The sequence below is a fragment of the Symphalangus syndactylus genome, chromosome 11, assembly GCF_028878055.3.
Source record: "Symphalangus syndactylus isolate Jambi chromosome 11, NHGRI_mSymSyn1-v2.1_pri, whole genome shotgun sequence".
Taxonomy (NCBI): domain Eukaryota; kingdom Metazoa; phylum Chordata; class Mammalia; order Primates; family Hylobatidae; genus Symphalangus; species Symphalangus syndactylus.
Window position 1 is genome coordinate 71,203,635 of NC_072433.2, and position 22,017 is coordinate 71,225,651.

The 22,017-nt window shown below is 37.7% G+C and overlaps 1 protein-coding gene across 1 annotated transcript in view; it reads right to left on the minus strand.

Annotated features, from left to right (window-relative positions):
• HAPLN1 (hyaluronan and proteoglycan link protein 1) overlaps positions 1–18,963 on the minus strand; it is a 35,931-nt gene extending 16,968 nt beyond the window's left edge. The window contains exon 1 of the mRNA XM_055298141.2: positions 18,659–18,963. Coding sequence (XP_055154116.1) covers positions 18,659–18,758 — 100 coding nt within the window. The 5' untranslated portion in view covers positions 18,759–18,963. The remainder of the gene's footprint in view (positions 1–18,658) is intronic.
• Between the last annotated feature and the right edge of the window lie 3,054 nt (positions 18,964–22,017).

Here is a 22,017-nt window from a genome sequence, read left to right on the forward strand (position 1 = left end):
TACACAGTATTTTCCAACTAAGATACTGCCCAATATAGAGCATAATTTTGTCATATATTAGTCTTCCATAATTTCACTTATTTATAAAGTTTTGAATCATGCGGAGTAAAAAGTAAATACATAAAATGCCACCTGTGAGACTTGGAAATGGGAGAGTTGGAAATTTGGGAGCTTTAGTGTAATCATAAACTGTTCCAGAATGAACACAAGGTCTAAATGTTTTATAAATTAAAGGGTTAAGGCAAAGATCAAAACTCTTGTATAAGGGACTCAGACTTCTAATTTTTTTCTGTGGTTAGCTATAAACCATCTTGCAGTATTTTAGAAGTGTAGGCTTCTGATTTTGTTTTTGTTTTACTTCTACTCCAGCGTTGTGAATGGAGGATGACTTGTGTGGTACAATGTTGAAAATTAAGCAGACACCAAACATCCACTGACCCTCACCCAAAATAGTTTTTTAACAAACCTATCAAAATGTATAAAATTCTGCCATTCTCATTTGTTTTGGGGTGTGTGTGTGTGTGTGTGTGTGTGTGTGTGTTGAAGTAATAGATGCCAGAAGTCTCTGGCTGAAATTCAAAGAACCCTAGCAAAGGTATGTAACATATTTAGTGATCAAGGTCATTAAGGTTCCTTAGGCTAAACATCCAACATGGCCTTGAGAATAATGTTTTCGTTTGTTTGTTTGCTTTTAGAAGATCTACACTGCAGATTATACAGCACTGAGCCTTGTTGGAGAAGTGGTCTGTTGTAGGTTCTCCCATGCCTTAGCTGTTGGAATCTGATAAGTCTACCTCATGAGAATCTTGAGCTTGCAGTTCTTATCAGGTGCTACGTCACAGGTTGTCACCACAGAGACCAGCCAGGAAACACACTGAATTAGACAGGGAAACGAAAGAGGTGAAGACAGAGGAAAGGGAACCACAGGCGTTGATTACAAACTTTGCACACTCTTGCCTAGAGAAAGTCTTGAATCTGATAATTGGATTTAAACTCCTGGATCAGTTTGAAATTAATTTGAAACTGTTTGATTGGGGCTGGGTGCAGTGGCTCACACCTATAATCCCAGCACTTTGGGAGGCTGAGGTGGGCAGATCACTTGAGGTCAGGAGTTCGAGATCAGCCTGGTCAACATGGTGAAACCCCGTCTCAACTAAAAGCACAAAAATTAGATAGGCATGGTGGTGCGTGCCTGTAGTCCCAGCTACTCAGGAGGCTGAAGCAGGAAAATGGCCCGAACCTGGGAGGCGGAGGTGGCAGTGAGCTGAGATTGCGTCGCTGTACCCTAGCCTGGGCAACACAGAAAGACTACGCCTCAAAAAAAAAAAAAAGAACTGATTAGCAGGCTGTTGCATAGCAATTGAAATGCAAAAGATAAAAATAAACCTTGATCATTAGAATGAGTATTGCTTGTTTTTATTTAAAAATAAACAACATGGGAAAATAAATAAAACTAGCATACAAGTGTCCATTTCCCCTTTTCCTTTCAGCGTGAAAAGGTGCACAAAAACACTTGCATAGTGTTGAAGAGCTTAATTTTGTCCATAAATGAGGCTGTAAGTTGAAATTGGGGAAATTGAAGATGTCCAGTGGGGGACTGAAATTTTTTAAAGTGCAATTTACAAGTAAATAAATTCCCCATTTCCATTAGTGACAATGACTTGAAAGATCTGATGCCCTTCAAAGCTCAGAGTTGTCTCCAGGGCAAACAGTAGGGCGTGGTGAGAACACTAATGGGGACTCACTGAACCGCTGGGGCCTCGTTATTATCTTACAAATTCTGCTGTGAAATCCAGAGGACATGATTTAGTTTCACCAAATAATAAAAGCAATGGCGTGAGCAAACAACTGATCTTTATACTTGCTATGAAATTTAGATGAAGACTTTTAAACAATAGGACAAGCACAACTGGAGAAAAACAATTTAAAACTATGACATTGGACCACTGCCTATTGTTCTTAGTCCTATTAAAGGCATAAAAATTTATTTGGCAGTTTATACCCACAGAAATCTAGGTGATAGAAAAAAGGAAAGGATGCTATGGATCAAAGTTTGTGTGTGTTTTTGGTTTTGTTTTTTTTTTTAAGACAGAGTTTCACTCTTGTTGCCCAGGCTGGAGTGCAATGGCGCCATCTTGGGTCACTGCAACCTCTGCCTCCCGGGTTCAAGACATTCTCCTGCCTCGGCCTCCCGAGTAGCTGGGATTACAGGTGCGCACCACCACGCCCTGCTAATTTTTTGTATTTTTAGGGTTTCACCATGTTAGCCAGGCTGGTCTAGAACTCCTGACCTCAGGTGATCCACCTGCCTCGGCCTCCCAAAGTGCTGGGATTACAGGCATGAGCCACAAAGTTTATGTTTTTAATCCATACAAAGTCACACCTTAAACTTAGGTCATTTGTAGTTATAAATTTTGTGAATCATCATGGGAAACAATGACATTACATGAAATTGGGAGCCCTCCTGGAGAAAGACAGGGATGATAGGTTGTCAGGGGCTTCCTCGCTCCTCTCTAGAAAGCCTTTCCCACTAGAAAGACTTTTTCATCCCTCCATTCTCATGGTCCTTACACCACTCATTTTGAAAGTGAAGCCCTTGGGAACCACCCTGATACAAACCAAAATTTCAATGCTAAAAAACAAGTTTGTCTTGGTGCAAGCTAGCCAGTCTTGATGTTGGTTACTTTCTCCACCGGTGTATGGATGAAGTAGATTTGAGATTTTTGGATTTCCTAGATCAATAATAATTAAAAAAAAAAACCCAACTAGGGAATGTATTTAAGATGGCTAAATAAGAACATTAAAAATAATCTCTCCAAGAAAATGCTCTACCACCATCATTTAATTTTGTCCATTGTGGTAAAATATATATTTAAAAAATTGCATTTTAACTATGTTTACGTGTATAATTCAGTGCCATTAATTACTTTCACCTTGTTGTGCAACCATCACCATTACCCCTTTCCAAAACTTTTTCATCATCCCAAACAGAAACTTAATTTCTTTCTGACATTCCAAACTGATAGACATAGACTCAATTGTCAGCTCCATAATGAGTTATTTGAAAAAAAAAATGCACAAGGTTTTAAAAATAGTTCTTCATTTTGTGACATTTGTTAACACTTTGGTAGATTTCGATGTGTAATACTAACACTTTGGAAGCTGTTATTTTCCTTAGGGGAGCCAAAGCCTGCAGGAGAATGAGCAGCCAGGATGGATTTGTGTCCATCACTGTGCTTACCATGGTCTATTGCAAACAATCACTCTGCCTTGTTTATGTTGTTTCTCCAGCATCAACATAGTGCCTGATGCAATAAATGTCTGTGACTGAAATATACTAGTGCTGCATACAGCTTGGGCCTAGCTATGGCAGTAAACATGGATATCTGAGCTTGCTTCACACCATACTACCTCTCTAAAATGAAAACACTTTATAAAAACAATTATGCACATTAAAGACACCATATTTAAGTAGAATACGTAATTTAAACATTTGTCTCTCATTGTACTTTACACATTACATTTGAGTAGGACACAAAATTTAGAAAACAAAGAGTGCTTTACTTATTAACCTTTAACTTTATCATTATTTTGTTTCCTTCAGACTGGAAGAAATCTAATTTTTCCTGAAACTGCTCGTCTGGAGTCAGAGGAACCTATCTTTTGGTCATGATTCTCATGTGTCTAATCAGATCGCATCAGAAACCTTTCCAGATGCCCACTCCCATCCGTGCTGACCCTTTCCCTTCGCATCCAGCCTTTACTGTTCTTTCAAAGAGTTCATTACTTTTATCAGAGACCAAGTTTTAGCTGGCTTCCCCAGCTATTCTTGAATGCAGAGGATCTTGAGTCTCTAGAAGGGAAGACAGTAAGGAAGGTAGTAGAAAAGTGATCTCATTCTTGCCTTGTGTCCTCACCTACTTGATTTGAATTTGAAACCTGGAGCTGGGTGCAGTGGCTCACGCCTGTAATCCCGGCACTTTGGGAGGCAGAGGTAGGTGGATCACCTGAGGTCAGGTGTTTGAGACCAGCCTGGCCAACACGGTGAAACCCCGTCTCTACTAAAAATACAAAAATTAGCCAGGCACGGTGGTGTGCACCTGTGATCCCAGCTACTTGGGAGGCCGAGGCAGGAGAATCGCTTGAATCTGGGAGGTGGAGGTTGTAGTGAGCCAAGATTGCACCACTGCACTCCAGCCTGGGTGACAGAGCAAGACTTCGTCTTAAAAAAAAAAAAAAAAAAATCTGGAATTTTTCTCTGTCACATCTTTGCTTTCACCTGCAAGTTTAAACGTTGACCTGAAGATACAAAGGAGTATGTGTGCTTTTTACCATTTGTGAGAATTCAAAAGTTTGTGTAGTGTAGTTTGACATAAAGTATATCTGAAAGGATTCACAAAAAACTAACAGCCTTGGTAGACTATGAGAAGCTGTGGGGAAAAGTGAGTAGAGGAAGGCTTGGGAGATTTTCGCATGTACACTTCCATATTTAAAAAATTTTAAACCATGTGAATGTACCACCCATGCATAAACTAAATAAAAATCTTATAAAAATAAATGTAGAAGTTGAGAGAATTTAACAAATAGACAAAAACCCTTTATCTAGAGTCTCTCTACACAAGAAGCTGGTAGCCGTAATTATACTATATTATTATTATTGAAGGATTATGTTTTCTCAGTATATCTATTGCTGTGTTACTAAACATGTTATCTTTAAACGTGTATTTAAAACATGAAATACATGGTATCACATTTCCGTATTTTTTAAAGATACTATTGCCAAAGATAGTAATTGTTGTCTAGTTTTGAACCATAAAGGAAAAAAACCTAATGCTGAAAATAGGATAAGTGGAGATCGCTCTTTGATATAAAGTGATTGGTGCTGTTTTTCATCCTCTGTGACCTGCCTTTTGGTCTCACAGGCTATGAGATCATACTCCTCCCATCCAGCCCACTTCCCAAACCTGCCAGGGGCTACCTTCTCTGCACCCACTGTATAGTCTTCATGCTCTGCTCTTCCCTATCAATCTACAGCTAAATTGTGTTTTTATAATTTCTCAAACGGCATGTTTTGCCTTCCTGTTGAGATCTGCATTATCACATGTGATATGCTATGAAGCATTCTTGTAGGTATTGACCAAATCCATCATTTTCTCTTTCCTTAGAGCTAAATGGATTATGTGATGGGAAACTGCTCAATACCAAAATATAGTATTGTTTTGAGTGATGCTGATCATGAATGGGTACTATGTTATGATCATATCCATGCTTCATAGTAAAAAATGAAGATAAATTCTATCACTATTTTGGAGCCTGGAGGTTTATCTATGGCAATGTTTAAAAAAAGTTTTTCAAGAACAGTTAATTCCTTGCCCCCGCAAAGGATATCTAAGACAAACCTTTTCCATGTAATCTTATAAATGTGAGCCTCTCTGCTTGAGATGGGCATCACGAGGCCCCAAGGAGCTCTAGGAAGTCAACTGAACATAGTTTAAAAATCACTGTTCTGAGATGTACACCAGAAACTCTGATAATATCCTGATAAATATTCTGTCTCCTCTTAATTCTCTTTTCTTAATCTTTTTTTTCTAGCAGGAAGAAGTAAAGTGTGAGGAGGAAGTTTAGCTCTGTTCTGTTGATAAAGTTCTTTGTGGCTTCTGCCTTTCCACATTCATTATTTCTTTTCTTTTCTCAGCAGTTATAGAGTATTAGTTAAGCATATGGACTATATCTCTTACATTGCATCACTTAACCTTTCTGTACCTCAGTTTCCTCATCAGTGAATGGAAGTAAGTCATCTTCATCCCTGGGCTCTTGTGAGGGTTAAAGGAAGTAATTCACATTGAGAACTTAGCTTGGTGCCTGGCCTACAGTGAGTGCCCAGCTCATGCTGACTCTTACTAGCAAATATTTACATGTCCAAAGTGTGCCTGGTGTAGAAAACAGCTTCTATCTTCTACACTGTCTTCTTTACTGTGCTCTTCCAGAAGGCAGTTCCTAGAAAGTATTGGTTCCTGAGAAATTCACATCTCATCAACTCTTGAGGATGCCTAATCTAGTGGTTCTTAGCAAGACAAGAGTGTATTTCAGGACTACTATTTTAGAAGACTTTCTAAACAAACTTATCACTATCTTTCCACCTATGCCTATGTCTTTGTCATCTATATCTATATCATCTATATCTATACCTGTGCCTATATCTATCCATCTATATCTACATTTGTATCTACCTATATCTATAGCATTCAATTCCTGTCTGCCCCTTCCTTTATTTCCTTGGTAGTTTCAGACAGTTTGTATTTGGAGTGGATGTGGAATGTGTATATTTTCAGTTGCCATCCATTCCTTGCTCCTCTTACCCCTGTTAAGAATCACAATGGTGGCCTGTGAGAAAAGCTATTTTTTTTTTTTTTTTTTTGAGACGGAGTCCTGCTCTGTTGCGCAGGCTGGAGTGCAGTGGCGTGATCTCTGCTCACTGCAAGCTCTGCCTCCCGGGTTTATGCCATTGTCCTGACTCAGCCTCCCAAGTAGCTGGGACTACAGGCGTCTGCCACCCCGCCCGGCTAATTTTTTTGTATTTTTAGTAGAGACAGGGTTTCACCGTGTTAACCAGGATGGTCTCGATCCCTGACCTCGTGATCCGCCCACCTCGGCCTCCCAAAGTGTTGGGATTACAGGCGTGAGCCACCGCTCCTGGCCCAGAAAAGCTTCTCTAACGCCCAAGACCAAACTTTATTTTTCTTAGTGATTTTATTTCTTCTAAAATGTAGTTATATAAATTGAATGGAATAAAATGGGGACCATTTTTACCTATTGTGTCATGCAAAAGATGCCATGAAAAGGCTTTGATGTTGCTGTGTGTTCATGTATGGGTTTGGAGCACAAGAGCCAACCTGCCTGAGTTTAATCTCATCCTAACCACCTAACAACCATGTGACCTGGGACAAGCTATGTAACCTCTCTCAATTTCGGAAGTTAACCATCTTTTAGCTGGGATTATAGGCACCCGCCACCACGTCTGGTTAATGTTTGTATTTTTAGTAGAGATGGGGTTCCACCATGTTGGCCAGGCCGGTCTTGAACTCCTGGCCTCAGGTGATCTGCCCCCCTCAGCCTCCCAAAGTGCTGGGATTGCAGGCGTGAACCACCATGCCCAGCTGGTTAACCATCTTTATACCATCATATGTTGAGTGCTTAATGAGATGACCCAGGTAACGAACTTTTTATGATAAATACACATAGTAAGTGATTTTAAATGTTAATATTAATTTATTACTATTATTATCAATCTTAATTCTGATGTAACTTGTTATAGATGTAAAAATAATCTTAATATCTTTGTCAACTTAGAGTTGTCTGCTCTGGTTAATAATTTTCAGAATTTAAATTTATCTGTGTTATCAAAGATTTATGGATAAATAACTAGCATTTAATTCTTATGTTTTAGACCTAGAAAACACAAACCAGGTTATCATAATTATAGAGTGATTAAAGAACACAAGAAAATGAAATAAAATTAGAATATTTTACTAATATGTTGAGTGACATTCTTAATATAAACATACTCTCTAGGATTTTAACTATATTAGAGGTTTGTTTCAAAGGATATGGGGAAACAAAAACATTAGCATGAGTCATTCATCTTCATTAGGCTGTAATTATCTACCACTCCTTAATTATTGGAAATGTGCCTTGATGTGGTAAAGGCATAGAGCTCAACTCTACTTGTCTCCGCTCAGACCACTTCCACTTTGTGGTGAAGTGTGAGGTTAAGTAATTTGTAATCTGTAGAATGACACTGTTGGTTGTATATACTGATAAGGCTAATGTCTTCACTTAGTAAAGAAGACATCAAAATAATCCCATCACAGGAGTCAATCCTAGAGGCAATAGAGGATAAAAAGGAACTTTGATTTTTGACTTTTTTACCTAGTAAACATGAATCAATAGCCTACAATGGGTCAGGTAATAAGTTTAGTGCTGAAACAAAACAAAAGGTAAGTCAAACACAAATGCCCATGTGGGCAAGGCTGAGGGGAGTGAAGAGAGTACCTGGACATGATGAGGATGATAAAGAGGGAAAAGACTGTACGTATTGTGGGGAGCACAGGCCCCGTTCTAAACAGGCAGCAGATAAAGGTTCCCAGTGATGCTATCTTATGAGGATGAAGGCTGAAAAATAGCAGGCCTTTGGATTTTTCAACAGAGGCTAGAAATGCATTTTTAATGCAAAAATCTCCTATATCCAAATGCTTGCAACTAAATTAAATTTTTAAGAAATCATATGAGAAAAGTAATTCCACACATCAGTGATCAAGGTTCAGACTCTGGGAAGTGAATATGTGCCCTCTGCATTTTCCTTTATCCCACCTGCCGGTATTGAGGGTCTTCAAAACTCATACCAGGTCCATCTCCTTCCCTTTATCTGCATATCTCCCCTCCCCAGGTGATCTCATCTGGTCCCATAGTTATAAATACCACTTATGCGCTGATGATTCTAAAACATTCTTGCATTATACTTCTTCCTGAGCATGAAACTAGTAAACCCATCTTCCTGTTGGTCCTGTATTGAATGACAAATAACTAACTTGAGTCCCTCCTCCCTCGCCCAAATCTGTTCTCCCAGTCTTTCTCAATTTAGTTTATGCCTCCATCATCCATCCTTTGGTTCATGCCAAACTCTAGCAGTTGAGCTTGATGTGTCTGTTTCCCTTAATTCCTACATCCAATCTATCAGTAACTGCTGCCATTTCTTCCTTCACTTTTTTTTTTTTTTTTTCCAAATTGGTTCATCTCCATCCTTTTCTACTGCTACCATCCTGGTCCCTGCCACCATGATTTCTCACCTGAACTTTCAAGATCCTCTTAAAAGGTAGCCTCACCTTTACTCTTGGCCCACCGTAACCCATTATTCACATGGTCTTTTATAAATGTAAATCATATTATGTCACCCCTTGCTCAAACAAACCTTTTAAACATTTTCAAATGATTTTGGAATAAAGTCTGAACTCTGTACTCCGGACCACTTATAAAGTACTGTGGTCTGCCTCCTGCCTACTCTCTGAAAGCACAACCTCCCCTCTGACAGGCTGCAGTCTCTTGGGCTTCTTTCGGTTTGAAACCATTAAGCCTATACTAATCTCAGAGAATTTGCATTTTCTACTTTTTCTCCCTGGAATGCTCTGCCTCTGGTTTTCTATGTGACTGTCTCCCACTCATTATTCAGATCTCAGCTTGATGTCCTTGCTTAGAGGGCACCTCCCATACTCGTCCTCAATGGCGAACGAATGCCATTGAGCCCACTGCCCCCTCAATGCTCTCTCACAACCTTTTTTCCCTTAAAAACTTTTTTTTCTTTTTGAGCCCTAGTCTCACTCTATCACCTAGGCTGGAGTGCAGTGACGCAATATCGGCTCACTGCAATCTCCTCCTCCTGGGTTCAAGCGATTTTCCTGCTTCAGCCTTCCAAGCAGCTGGGACTACAGACATGAGACACCAGGTCTGGCTAATTTTTGTATTTTTAGTAGAGACAGGGTTTCACCATGTTGGCCAGGCTGGTCTTAAACTCCTGACCTCAAATGATCTGCTCCCCTTGGCCTCCCAAAGTGCTGGGCTTATAGATGTGAGCCACCGTGTCTTCCAAAAAAAACTTTTATATTTATTATTTATATGTATATTTGCTTTCATTTATTTATTCAATTATGTACATAAGCCAAATAATGAGTTATAAGAAAAAAGGCCGAAGTTCAAGAAGCTTTATTTTGGAACACACTTTGATTTTAATATATTGTGGGAGGTCTATAAAATGCTGTTACTATATGCATCTTTTAGAATAAGGTATTCTGTTTATACGGAAACATTTAAATGAAGCATTAACTATCTAATCAGCTTTTCAGTACTTTGGTACTTTAAGCTCTTAATTAAGACCCTTTGTTAATGACTGTGATAAAAGACAAAGCAAAATGAGGATATAAAAATAATCATATGCAGATTTTTGGAGTTTTAAAGCCTGACAGCATAATTGACAACACTTTTCAAGAGAAAGTAAGAATTGTTTATAACCCGTATGATACTGGAGAAGAAAATTTGAAAATTTAAAACTTTATAATTTACCTTTCTGTGCTGAAAAAACCAAAAAGAAAAAAAAAAACATAGAGAATAAAAAGCCTTGTATAAAAGTGTTCATTATTTTTTGCTAGCAATATTATTAGTCATAGATAATCGTGAAATCATTCTGAACAAATATAGTCATCTAGAAAGAAAATATATTTGTGTCATGTGTCTTGTAACGTATAAGGCTACATTATACATATCTTTGACTTACATGTCTTTCCTTTCACCTGCTCTTTCTCTACCCTTCAGTAACTCTGAGCCAAAAAGACAAATATAATTTCCAATGCTTTCCAGGAACAAGCTAAAGCAGGGAGGGAAGCAGCATTTCAAATAGAATCAGCTAGAAGTGGAAATCTCCTCCCTTCAAGGGTATGTTTTCAAAGGCGATTTTATTTTAAACTTTCAATCCCTCTTTAGAAATAAGATAGGACTCTCCTTTGTTCCTACTTTTTTACCTAATCTCCATACTTGACTGTAGTAAAATGCTTCTTGTTCTAACATACTTCATTCGTTTTATACATGATGGATTATGGCCTTTCTGGATTTTCTAAATCCAAAATGTCTGTTTTTCTTTTGAGTCGACAGTGTTTGGAAAAGGTAGAGAGAATTCTTATTTAATTTATTTTGTTCAGTATACTCCACAGCACAATCCCTGAGCATGTAAATATCACTCCACACACCTTAGACATGGTGACTAATCACTGACTAACAGTGAAGTCAGGTAACCAACATGTTGAATTAAACCAAGATTAAAATGATACCATTTGTACTGACTACTTGATAATCATTCTTGAAGGCAGACAAGTCTAGGGCTAGTGTATTGTGGCAACACAAAATACACAAAATATTTTTGAAGTAATTTTATTTCAAATAATTTCCTATGTTTTTAATGTTTTCATTTTGAAATAAGAATATTGCTTTAAAAAATATTTCATTTCCTCCCTAGATACTATTAGTTTGATAACCTCATGATTGAATATTTTAATTTCTTAGCATTTTGGTGTTTGTATTCCAAAAGACTCTTCTAAAATGGTAATTTTCCACTTTCCACTTAAAGAGCATAATCAGTAAAGAAATCTAAAGCTATTATTTCTTTATATTTGGTAAAATCAGAGAATCATCATGTTGAAATCACTGTAACACTAAGCCATTAAGCGATAGTTAGTGCTTTAGCTGAGTCAAGGTTCTTGTAGAGCTGCAACCAAAAAGAAAGGAGTCACTATTTAATAGGGTTTTCTTGGTATTTGGGAGAGTTTCCAGACAATCACTGGCTTCACACATACTATGCTGATTTCAGCACAAAGGATAAAACAGAGAAAGCAAGGTCTGTTTAATATGGATTTGTTACTACCTGCAAAGTTTATTCAGTATAAGCTTTTGTACCTGGAAATATTATAGAACTGTATTGTTTTAATAGTTCACAGAATAGCATAGAATTCAGCATTCTAGATTTTTCAATATCAAGTTTAGAAATATTCTTAAGATGTATTTTATGAGTTCAGCTCTATTAAGTTATTAAAAATTTAATGGATATGGTTCAAAGTTCTAAATAGTAAGCTCTTTTAGTTTGGTAACTACTTACTCTTTTCTCTACATTTCCACCTTGATTTAACACTTATTTTATTTTTTCTTGCTTGCTTGTTGCCTTGATAATATTGTCAGTAAGCACACTGAGGAGATGGTTTATATTTCCACGGAGAATAACCCAGTGTTTTGCGTGGAGGTGGCCAATGTTCAGCAAATGGCTGAATTCTGTTTTCTCAAAAGGACACACAAATACAAAGAAGACTAGGACATGGGCTAGCAATTATGCCTACTGACAGAAGCAAAGTTGGTAAGAAAATATATATTTCTGTTACCATGATTAATAGCTCTTTATTCTTAGTAATGACTGTCTCTCTCAGTAGACTATAAGCTGTTGAATGCAGAGACTGTATGTTTTGTCATCATATCCCTAATGCCTCTACATAAGCACTTAACACATTTGTTGAATAAATAAGTTGTCTATAGGTGTATATGCATGGGTGCAATATATGAGTATTTTTACATATGTATGTATATTCCTACATATAAACTTTTGTTCTTTACTTTTGAGCTCATTTATTATATTAATATGGTGATATTCTAAGTTTGATCAAATGGCAAGCCTATGTTTAATGCTGTATGTTCTTATTATCATTTTTGGTTTCATGCCCTCTGGTAAATTGATAAGAAATTTAAGATTTAAGGCCGGGCGCGGTGGCTCACGCTTGTAATCCCAGCACTTTGGGAGGCCGAGGCGGGCGGATCACGAGGTCAGGAGATCGAGACCACGGTGAAACCCCGTCTCTAATAAAAATACAAAAACATTAGCCAGGCATGGTGGCGGGTGCCTGTAGTCCCAGCTACTCGGAGAGGCTGAGGCAGGAGAATGGCGTGAACCCGGGAGGCGGAGCTTGCAGTGAGCCGAGACTGCGCCACTGCACTCCAGCCTGGGCGACAGAGCAAGACTCCGTCTCAAAAAAAAAAAAAAAAAAAAAAAAAAAAAAAAGAAATTTAAGATTTAGTCATCTAATATGGATGATGTGCTAATTTTTATAATTCCATGATGGAATTCTCTGATATTTTATAGCTATTAGTTTTTAGATGGAATTATTAACTATATATATAAGTATATTTCCAGCTGTGATTTATAAAATATTTGTAGATATTTTTCCTGGTATTTGTAGATTTTGCATTGGTGGCTGCAAATAAGATATTCTGCCTCAAAAAGACAAAAATGAATTGATTTAACTTTTCCAAACAGACTCAGATAGTTTAAATAAGTTTTAGGTGGGAGAGAGAAAATTAAGACAGAGTAACATGTATCCAGTTCTCCCATTAAACTTTGGCTCTGTAGATGGTTTGTGATCATACATTATTAAATTCACCCACTCCTTGTGATACATTCTGTACCACCAAATCCCAACTCTGCAGTTATTACATAAGGAACAGGATAACATTGCAGTGACCAAATGTAAATCCAATACTCTTCAAAGCTGCATACATGCATGAGGAAGATTGCTGCAACCTGTCTTTGGCGGACTCTCATGGAGTATCAGATGCTGCATGTTATGACAAAATTTGCAACCCAAATTCATAATTCTCTTGTTCATCTGCTGCTTCTCATTCCATGAATTGAAAATATTTCCCTGGGATTTGGAAAGGCTGAACCAAAACTTGATTAGAAAAAATAACTGGATTTTGGTCCTGGATTTATTTAGCAAACATGTATTGATCACCTATTATGTGCCAGTTGTTGGGTTTATGTGACTGGGATGCATCACACAAAGATTCCTGCCTTCGTGAAGCTGTTCAATATTCTTGTGGTAGAGACAGATGACAAACAATTACATAAAAATAAGTAGAGTATACAGCCAGTGCTACAGAGAGAAAGAAAAGAAAGGTGAGAGAGATTAGGATACCGGGGGGGACAGACTGCAGTAGTCAGGATGACTTCATTAAAAAGGTGAGAAATGAGCCCAGATTTGAAGAAAAGGAAGGGGTTAACCAGATAAACGGACTTTTATCTGCCGGGTAGCCTGGGACAAGCAATGCAAAGCTCTGAGTCTTGATTTCTTCATTCGTGGATTGGAAGACTGGTCTAGACAATCGCTACCAAAGTCCTTTTAAGTTCTTAAATTGTGTGAACTATGGTTTAACTGATGCCAACATTACGGAGTGAAAGCAGTCACCTAGCTAATGTTCATTAAGTGCACACAATGTGTCACGTGCTGCTAAATGCCAGCGATGTCACAGCATTTAACAAATGCTCATTATGGTAGTGACAATTTAGAAGTATCTCATTACATTCATCATTCATTTGTTCACTCACGTACTCAACAAACATATATTAAGCACCTACTATGTGCCTGGCACTGTTCTATAGTTGGAGTCAGTTACAAAGCTGAGAGACAATCTGATGAGGGAGGGAGGCATGTTAGCAGGAAGTCCATGTGAGGACTGAACCAGATTTGAAGAAGGGAAGGCAGGTTCAGGACACACAGCAGAAAGAGGAACAGTGAAGCTGAGAGAGGAGTGTGTACTTCTGCCAGCGGTTCTGGATAGACTTTATTTTTTTCTACTTACAGACGTAAACTTCTGGCAATTCCTTATTAAGCAAATCTACCTGTTTTATTTGTTGACAAAAGTGACGATTACTTCTACTTATTAAATAGGACACAGTTTTCATTTCTGGGATTTCCTCTTGTTCTGCCTTACAAAAATTTAAAGTAGTGGATCTGTGCTCACATAGTAAATACATTAAGGGAAAATATTACTTATGTTTGGAAAACTTGAGTTTCTACCAGGGAAGTAAAAATGGTCAGATAATATTTAATGTGACTGGGGAGGCTGGGCGTGGTGGCTCACACCTGTAATTCTAACACTTTGGGAGGCTGATGTGGGCTGATCACCTGAGGTCAGGAATTACCAGCCTGGCCAACATTGCAAAACCCCGTTGCTACTAAAAATACAAAAAGTAGCAGGGCACGGTAGCAGGCACCTGTAATCCCAGCTACTTAGGAGGCTGAGGTAGGAGAATCGCTTGAACCTGGGAGGCGGAGCTTGAAGTGAGCCAAGATTGAGCCATTGTCCTCCAGCCTGGGCGAGAGAGAAAGACTCCATCTCAAAAAAAAAAAAAAATTAAAATTAAAATAATAATATGAATGGGGACATTTTAAATTGTGAAATGAAAGAAGGCAAAGAAAAGAACTTATAAAATGTTTACTTTATTAGAACTAAGGTGATGATATGTTCTGTTAACAAATGTGCTTTGAAAAGCATGAATTTTTTTGACCAGTATTTGTGGTCTGTTTTCTATTTAAAAATCAATTTTCCATAACAGGGAGGAAGCAATAAACAAAATGACAACAACCACCTGGATAAGTGTCAGCTCTTGGGAACCAGGCACTGTACTAAGCACTTTCCACATATTATCTCATTTAATTCTCACAAAGCTCTATGGAATAAGCAGGCATTAGGCCCGATTTTACAGATGGGGTAACTGGGATTGGGAGAGATTAAGTAAATTTTCCAAGGTCTAAGCCAGTTAGTGGCATTACAGGAAAGACTGAAACTTGTCATCAGAAGACCTTTGCTTGAACACCAAATGCAGGAAGCACTGACTCTGACCTTGATAAGGTCAAGCAGTTACGTCTTCATCTATTTTGCTTTGTATATTGGTTAATAGGCAAATAATCATAAAATTTCTCTGTCATCTGTAAATGTCTTCTAAAAAGTTGTATTTTAAAGAGTGTATTCATCATCTTTAAAATTCTACTGGTAGTTGAAAGGCTACACAAAAGTTTTTGGACCTGATACAAATATTATAAATATTATTCTTTCCGTGTGATTTGATACTCCATATAAAACTCTTCCTACTGGTCTCAAGTTTCAAAGGATTTAGAAGTAAAGTAAAGTAGCCACATTGTGACACGAGGAACAAAATCCATTAGTTTAGTGTATAGAGAGGATATTAACAGTGGCCCCTCTTCCTGTAGAAGTATTTGAGAAAATAACTATTGCCTACCTTGAGGACAGTAAGTTATATACAAGCTAATATCTTGATTGCATATTTTAGTAGATTTTGTGGACAAATGAAGTTTGCTTTCCTGTATGATCAAATTATTTCAATGAAAAATTAAAGGAAATGGATTAGTACATGTGAAATTTTTATCTAAAGCTAAGTCTTTTTCCATGGAAGCTGGGAGAGGTTTCTTTTTCATTACTGGAGAAATGTTTTTCACTGGAAACACCTTGCAAAGGGGTCTACACTTGCTGTTTTCTTTCCTGGCCATCTGCCTTTTTATCCTTTTTTTTTTTTGTGATGGAGTCTCGCTCTGTTGCCCAGGCTAGAGTGCAGTGGCAAGAACTCGGCTCTCTGCAACCTCTGCTTCCCGGATTCAGGCAATTCTCCTGCCTCAGCCTCCTGAGTAGCTGGGATTACAGGCGCCCGCCACCACGCCCAGCTAATTTTTATATTTTTAGTAGAGGCGGGGTTTCACCATGTTGGTCAGGCTGGTCTCAAACCCCTGACCTCGTGATCCACCCACCTCGGCCTCCCAAAGTGCTGGGATTACAGGTGTGAGCCACTGTGCCCGGTTTTCTTTTTTTTTAATATCCAGATTAAACTTTTTTGTGTGAGTCTATATCTCTATAAAACCTCCCACAACAAAACTATGAGGAGGCCTTCAGAAAAACAATTAGCTAACCCATAAACATGGAACTCAAAAATGTATCATTAAAATGTTGAGCATCTGCATCAAGGCAGCCAACAAAAATTTGAGGCTGATCTGCACAATTTTCCCAATATTGTTCAGACCTTGGGAACTTGGAGTACAAAAATAGAAATTTAATAAAAAATGGGAGGGAGTAATGACGTTTTTACAGCAACGTGAATTTTCAACTATTTTCTGTCACTAACAGAAGCTCATACTACTTATCAGTACCATTCAAGAATCTGAGATTGAGATAGCCAATTTAATCATCTGACTAAATTCTTCAAAAAATTTGTAAGGATTTCAGCTCCCTAAAATTCCTTCTGGGCTATGTTTGATAAATAAAGGTTTTAAATTTAAGAAAATATGCAGTATTTCAAGTAAGTAACGAAGCAAGTAAGTAATCTGCTTTGTTGATTCTTGTGCTATCTGATTTATTTTTGCATTGTAAAAAACAACTGGAATTATGGAAGGTCACTTGGAAGCAGTTTCTCTGAAGGACTATGGGATTTGAAAATTCAATCTGAATGCTATCACAAAAAAAATTGTTAGGAAAAAAGTAATGAGAACAGGTATTTGGTTTATGGGCATAACATCATAATCCTATGACCCAAATTACATTACAGCATTAAATTTCCGCAAGCCAAATATAGTTCTATTACTTGAAAGCTCTTTAGCAACTCTTCGAGGCAAGCCTGCACTTTCTAAGAATATGAATTTACAATTAAAATGAAGTGGACTATCAAGCCTTTTTAAAAATGTGGACAGTGTATGCAAATAATCTGGATAATCCTGATACTCTGGATCAGAAATCCCCTTGCACTAAGTTTCAGCAGAGCAGATGGGAATGGAAAGGCTGAAGTAACAGAAGTTTTCCTTCCTGAGATAACTTGAGTCTGACTTATAGGAGTAATTTTTCAAATGCTAGTACATTTTTAAAATACTACTCTCATACTCTGAGTGCAACTTTCATTAAATGGTTTGTACACAATTCATAATACAAATTTGGTATCTGTCATCTAATCACTTGAAACCGTAGCTTAAGTTTCTATTGCATTGGATATAAAACTGGTATTATTAATAACAACTAGGTGTTACTATTTTGGCTGAATTGAATTCTGTCACTAGAATTCTGTCACTAGAAGGTAAAAGGGTATTATTCCTCATTAGAAATCTCTATGTGTAAATATCATATGGTCTTTGGGAAACAGCTCTGATTCTACTATATATTACAGAAACAGCTGAGTCAGCAGCTTGCAGAGTAAAATGCATGATTACAATTTCTTTTCTCAGTTCAACAGAGAAAAAAATAAAGCTGTTGGAAGCAAACAAAACTAAAGGAGATGTGTCTAAAATAGCTAGACATAGACAAATTCAGAATTCTATTTTGGTAGTCATAATACGTACAGGAAAATATTTCTAGACAGATTTACACTATCATTTGACCTTCACAAGTCATACTTTTCACAGTGAATGCAGTTTACTGAGGCTACGCTTTTGACCTTGAAGATGTAACTTAGAGTTTTATGTCTCTTAGCAAACTTATCATGCCTCTGGTACCCCAATGGAGTTTATCTAAAATTACCATCATCTGCTGAAACTGTTATTTCTATAATTCCTTTTTTAATTATTCAGCATCCAAGGGCAAGGAGAGAACTGTTCCTCTTATTGCATAAGTCTCAGCTTTCTTAATGCAGGATGTCCCTCATCTGAAGCTGGGACTGAGGAAATAGCTGCATTGTACTGCAGCCTCAAATCTTGCTACAGCTCTCAGGCTTACGATTCAGCTGAGCTGAACAGAAATGTGCAGGGGCAATGTATTGGTCTATAGCAGCTAAAGTTTAACTGAAGCAGATTATAATAGGGTAAACTACTTTTTCCTGGACAATAGCTTGTCTAATTTTCATTTTATTTATATTGTTTCTCTTCATGATTAAACAGTTACTCTAACAGAATGACCTCATATCCTAAGTTTTACTTCCTATTTTCTCTCTCTGACTTGCATTTAAATGAACTTTATGCCCTCCATTTTACTTGAAGATAGCAACTGCACTTAACAGCCTTGAACGATTACACCAACTCATTGCAGCTGGACATTCTTAAGCTACTCAACTTTAATTGTCCCCAATTCTTAACTCTACTGTAATGCAATAGTGTTCAAAAGCCAGAGAACACATTCACCAATTAGCAGAAAGGGAAAGAAAAAGTCAATGCAGCAGAACTAAAATTAAGAAACATTAGCCCAGCACCTCAACTCTAAGTAACTTAAAATTAATTAGGCTTTGATAAAAGAAGCTGTGTTTCCTTACCTTGGATGTGAATAACTCTGTCATGATCCAGAGTATAGTTGTCTGAAAGATGATCAGCCCAGCAGATTGAAATCAGCACCAGAAGAAGTAGACTCTTCATCTTTATAGCCCAAAGAATCTTCTTCACTGCGAGAGCATCACATACAAAGAGGCTTGTGAGATTTGGAACCCTTTGGAGTGTTGCACTGCACAACTTATTACCGCCTTATCATCATAGAATGGGTCTGTAAAAATATTTAACCCAATCTGTTCAGAAAGTTACTGTAGCTGCCTTTAAGAGCTGAAGACGGCAGCTTTGAACAATTCCTGCTACCATCGTGTAGCCAGAGTCCAAATAGTGTTTAACTCTATCTTTGCAGAATTGTAAACCTAGAAATTTAAAACACTGTAGTTTTGATACAGAGAATTACAGCAAGTAACAAAGAGATGTGGCAAAAACATAAACGCTAAATGTAAGCCTCTGAATTTGCGACATAAGTTAATAAAACAGCAATGTGTTATGTCTCTACATGAATATTTATCACTTGGTCTAATTAGAAACTGAATCTAAAGCCAGGGCAAATAATATTTGCATGAAACGTGACATCATCATTCATTTTACATGTGGCTTCCTAAGAAGGTTAGACTTGCTTGTTCCAAATAGAAAAGAGGACAAAAAAAAAGTGCCCGATTAAGCAGAAGCAGCATATTTGTTACAGATTCACTTACCATCTTAAATACTGCTTGGGTCTACTGTGAATAGTTGAAAATTATGAACAAACTAGGTTAAAGTTGTACACGCTACCACTGCAGTCATCCTGATTGATTTTTCATTCATTTCAACCTAAAATGCTGACGCACCAACTAAGAGTGCCAGGTAGGGTCTCTGCAGTCAGCGGAGCCACGGCTGCAGGGAACGTCCCTGCCAGCCTCCCAGGGCAATTAGGCAAATGAAAAGCTGAAACAGACAGGAAGGCACAGATCTGGTCCTAAGTGAAAAAGGCAGAGCCATCACTTGCCTGTCCTTTATTGAAAGACCGATGTGATAAAAGGGGACATAACCTCTTCCCTCCCAAAAGTTTATCATTGGAAGAACCAAAAGTGATTCTAAGTGATATGAACCTTACAACTTTTGCAGTATTTGCCAGGCAAGGATTTCAGTGGAGCTTCTCGGTTTTAATGTGGAAGCTGACACGAGAATTAACAAGGACCTTCTTTTTCTCTCATGCACACAGCAGCCTTGACAATACTGGCTATTTTTAAAACTGAAATTGCACAGCACTGGCTTCTCACACTAATTTGTTTTTTCCAAGAAAGCCTGACTCCCTGGGATACTTATTAAAGAGCTCTGAGCCCGTTCCTGGAGGTCCTTGTAGGAGAGCCTCTACTCCAGAACCTAATTCACTTATTCACAGAAGGTCCCCAAGTCTCTTCTGAGACTGAAACACGTCTCTGCATTTTCCCCTGTGAAGATTTGCACTACTGTGATGCTGATGGCTTTAATCTTTCACGTTTGCTTTAGATCTTTTCTTTTTCTTCATTATATCACATAAAGAAGATGGTAGATAAGCAAACAAATTGCGAAATTTATTTGTCAAGGAAACCAAGAATGTTAGCTTCAAAATTCTACCTGATTTACTAGTCTTATTTTCAGAAGTTCACTTCCTTGTTCCTCTAAGAACTTTTTTGAAATGTTGTTGTTGTTGTTGGTTGTTTGTAGTCACTAACTTTTGTCCACAAAATTACAGTTAAAAATATTACCTATTTTCAGATTGTGCTTTGGGTGAACAAATATAAAGGTGGCCTTTTGGAATTTGGAATATAATTGAAATAACTGTAAACACAAATATGAAACAACAGGCAAACAGTACCAGAGTTGTGATGTGCTCTCTGCTTGTTTACAGGAATCAGAGAAGGGGTGCTGTGGAGGAGAGAGTATAAAGAAGGTGTATAATTTAACAATCAAACACAGGAGACATTCTAGATGAGGAGTCAAGATGAGCAAAAGTGGAGAGTTTGCTAAATTAATGTTCACATTAGTGTGGTCATGTATAGTGTAATTATAGGGAGCTGTATATGATACACACACTAGGTTAGAGTTGTGCATCCTACCACTGCAGCCATCTTGAATTTCATTCATATTAAAAATATATGACACATCTATCTATATATCTCCTTTAATTCCATACCATAGTATTTAAAATTATACTGCTAAGGTTCATTCCAGTGTGTTAAAGGACTGACTATCCAACAACCTAATTTAAAATTGCAAACATCTTGAGTGCTTGTGAGGGAGTATGCGGAATAAACAACGATAAACACCTTTCATGGAATGTCTACTGTTTGCCAGCACTATAAGCAGCATTTTGTCAGCAATGGCTCATGGATTCCTTAGAATAACAATGTGAGACCAATATTTCCATTTCTTGGGATACAGACAGTAATCTTGCTGGAAGGTACACATCTAGTAAGTGGCAAAGTCTGTATTTGCCTTCAAGCAAATTTAATTTGTTATTTCTTTTGTTGCCTTTTAAAATTCAAGCTCTTTAACTTACAACTACTATGATCTTAAAACTTTGACTTGTGTTATATATGAATATAATCATTTTTCCCAAGACTTACATATTGAGAAGGCAGTCAGGTGGTATTTTTCTTAACATGATTTGCCCTGCCTCATTAATTATATCACTCTGGTACCATGAACAAAGTCTTGGTGGTTCACATGTGTGCACACATACACAGAGATACGCACACACAGAAAGATAGATACATACCATCTTTGAAAAATTCAAGTATATTGGACATCTGCAGTAATTTGTGATTAGAGGCATCTATCAGTGAATATTTTGGAGTACCCTGTGCTGGATTCAATGCAATCCAGGGAGGTGAGAATGGAAATTATATTTGTTACTCTGGTAAGCACAACAACCGTCTCACCAGTAGACATGAAACTAGAAAAGTACACTTTAGGGTCACAGTCTTCAGGTGTCTGAGCAATAAGCTGTATAAAACAAGGTGCTGCACACCAGACTGAGGTCATTGAGGTCCAGGGCTGTGCCACGGGTCTAAGCGCTGGTCCCAGTAGAAAAGGACACCTCAGACATAGTAGGTGGTCACGTGAGTAAATAAATCTGAGTCCTGCTTATTTGCATTTTGTAATCATGCCTCCTCTCAATGTCTAGGTATGTTAGGTAAAAATTTGCAGTTTTTGATATGAGCTAAAATTTAGACAATCAGGGAGACTTTTCCACAACCAGCTATTATCAACTCCTGAATTAGTGCTCTCAGTTCACCTGCAATTCACACATTGAAGGTCTCTTTTCACAGCCTTACAAATATTAATGCTCGAGCAGCCAGCTTCAAGATGAATCCAAACTGAA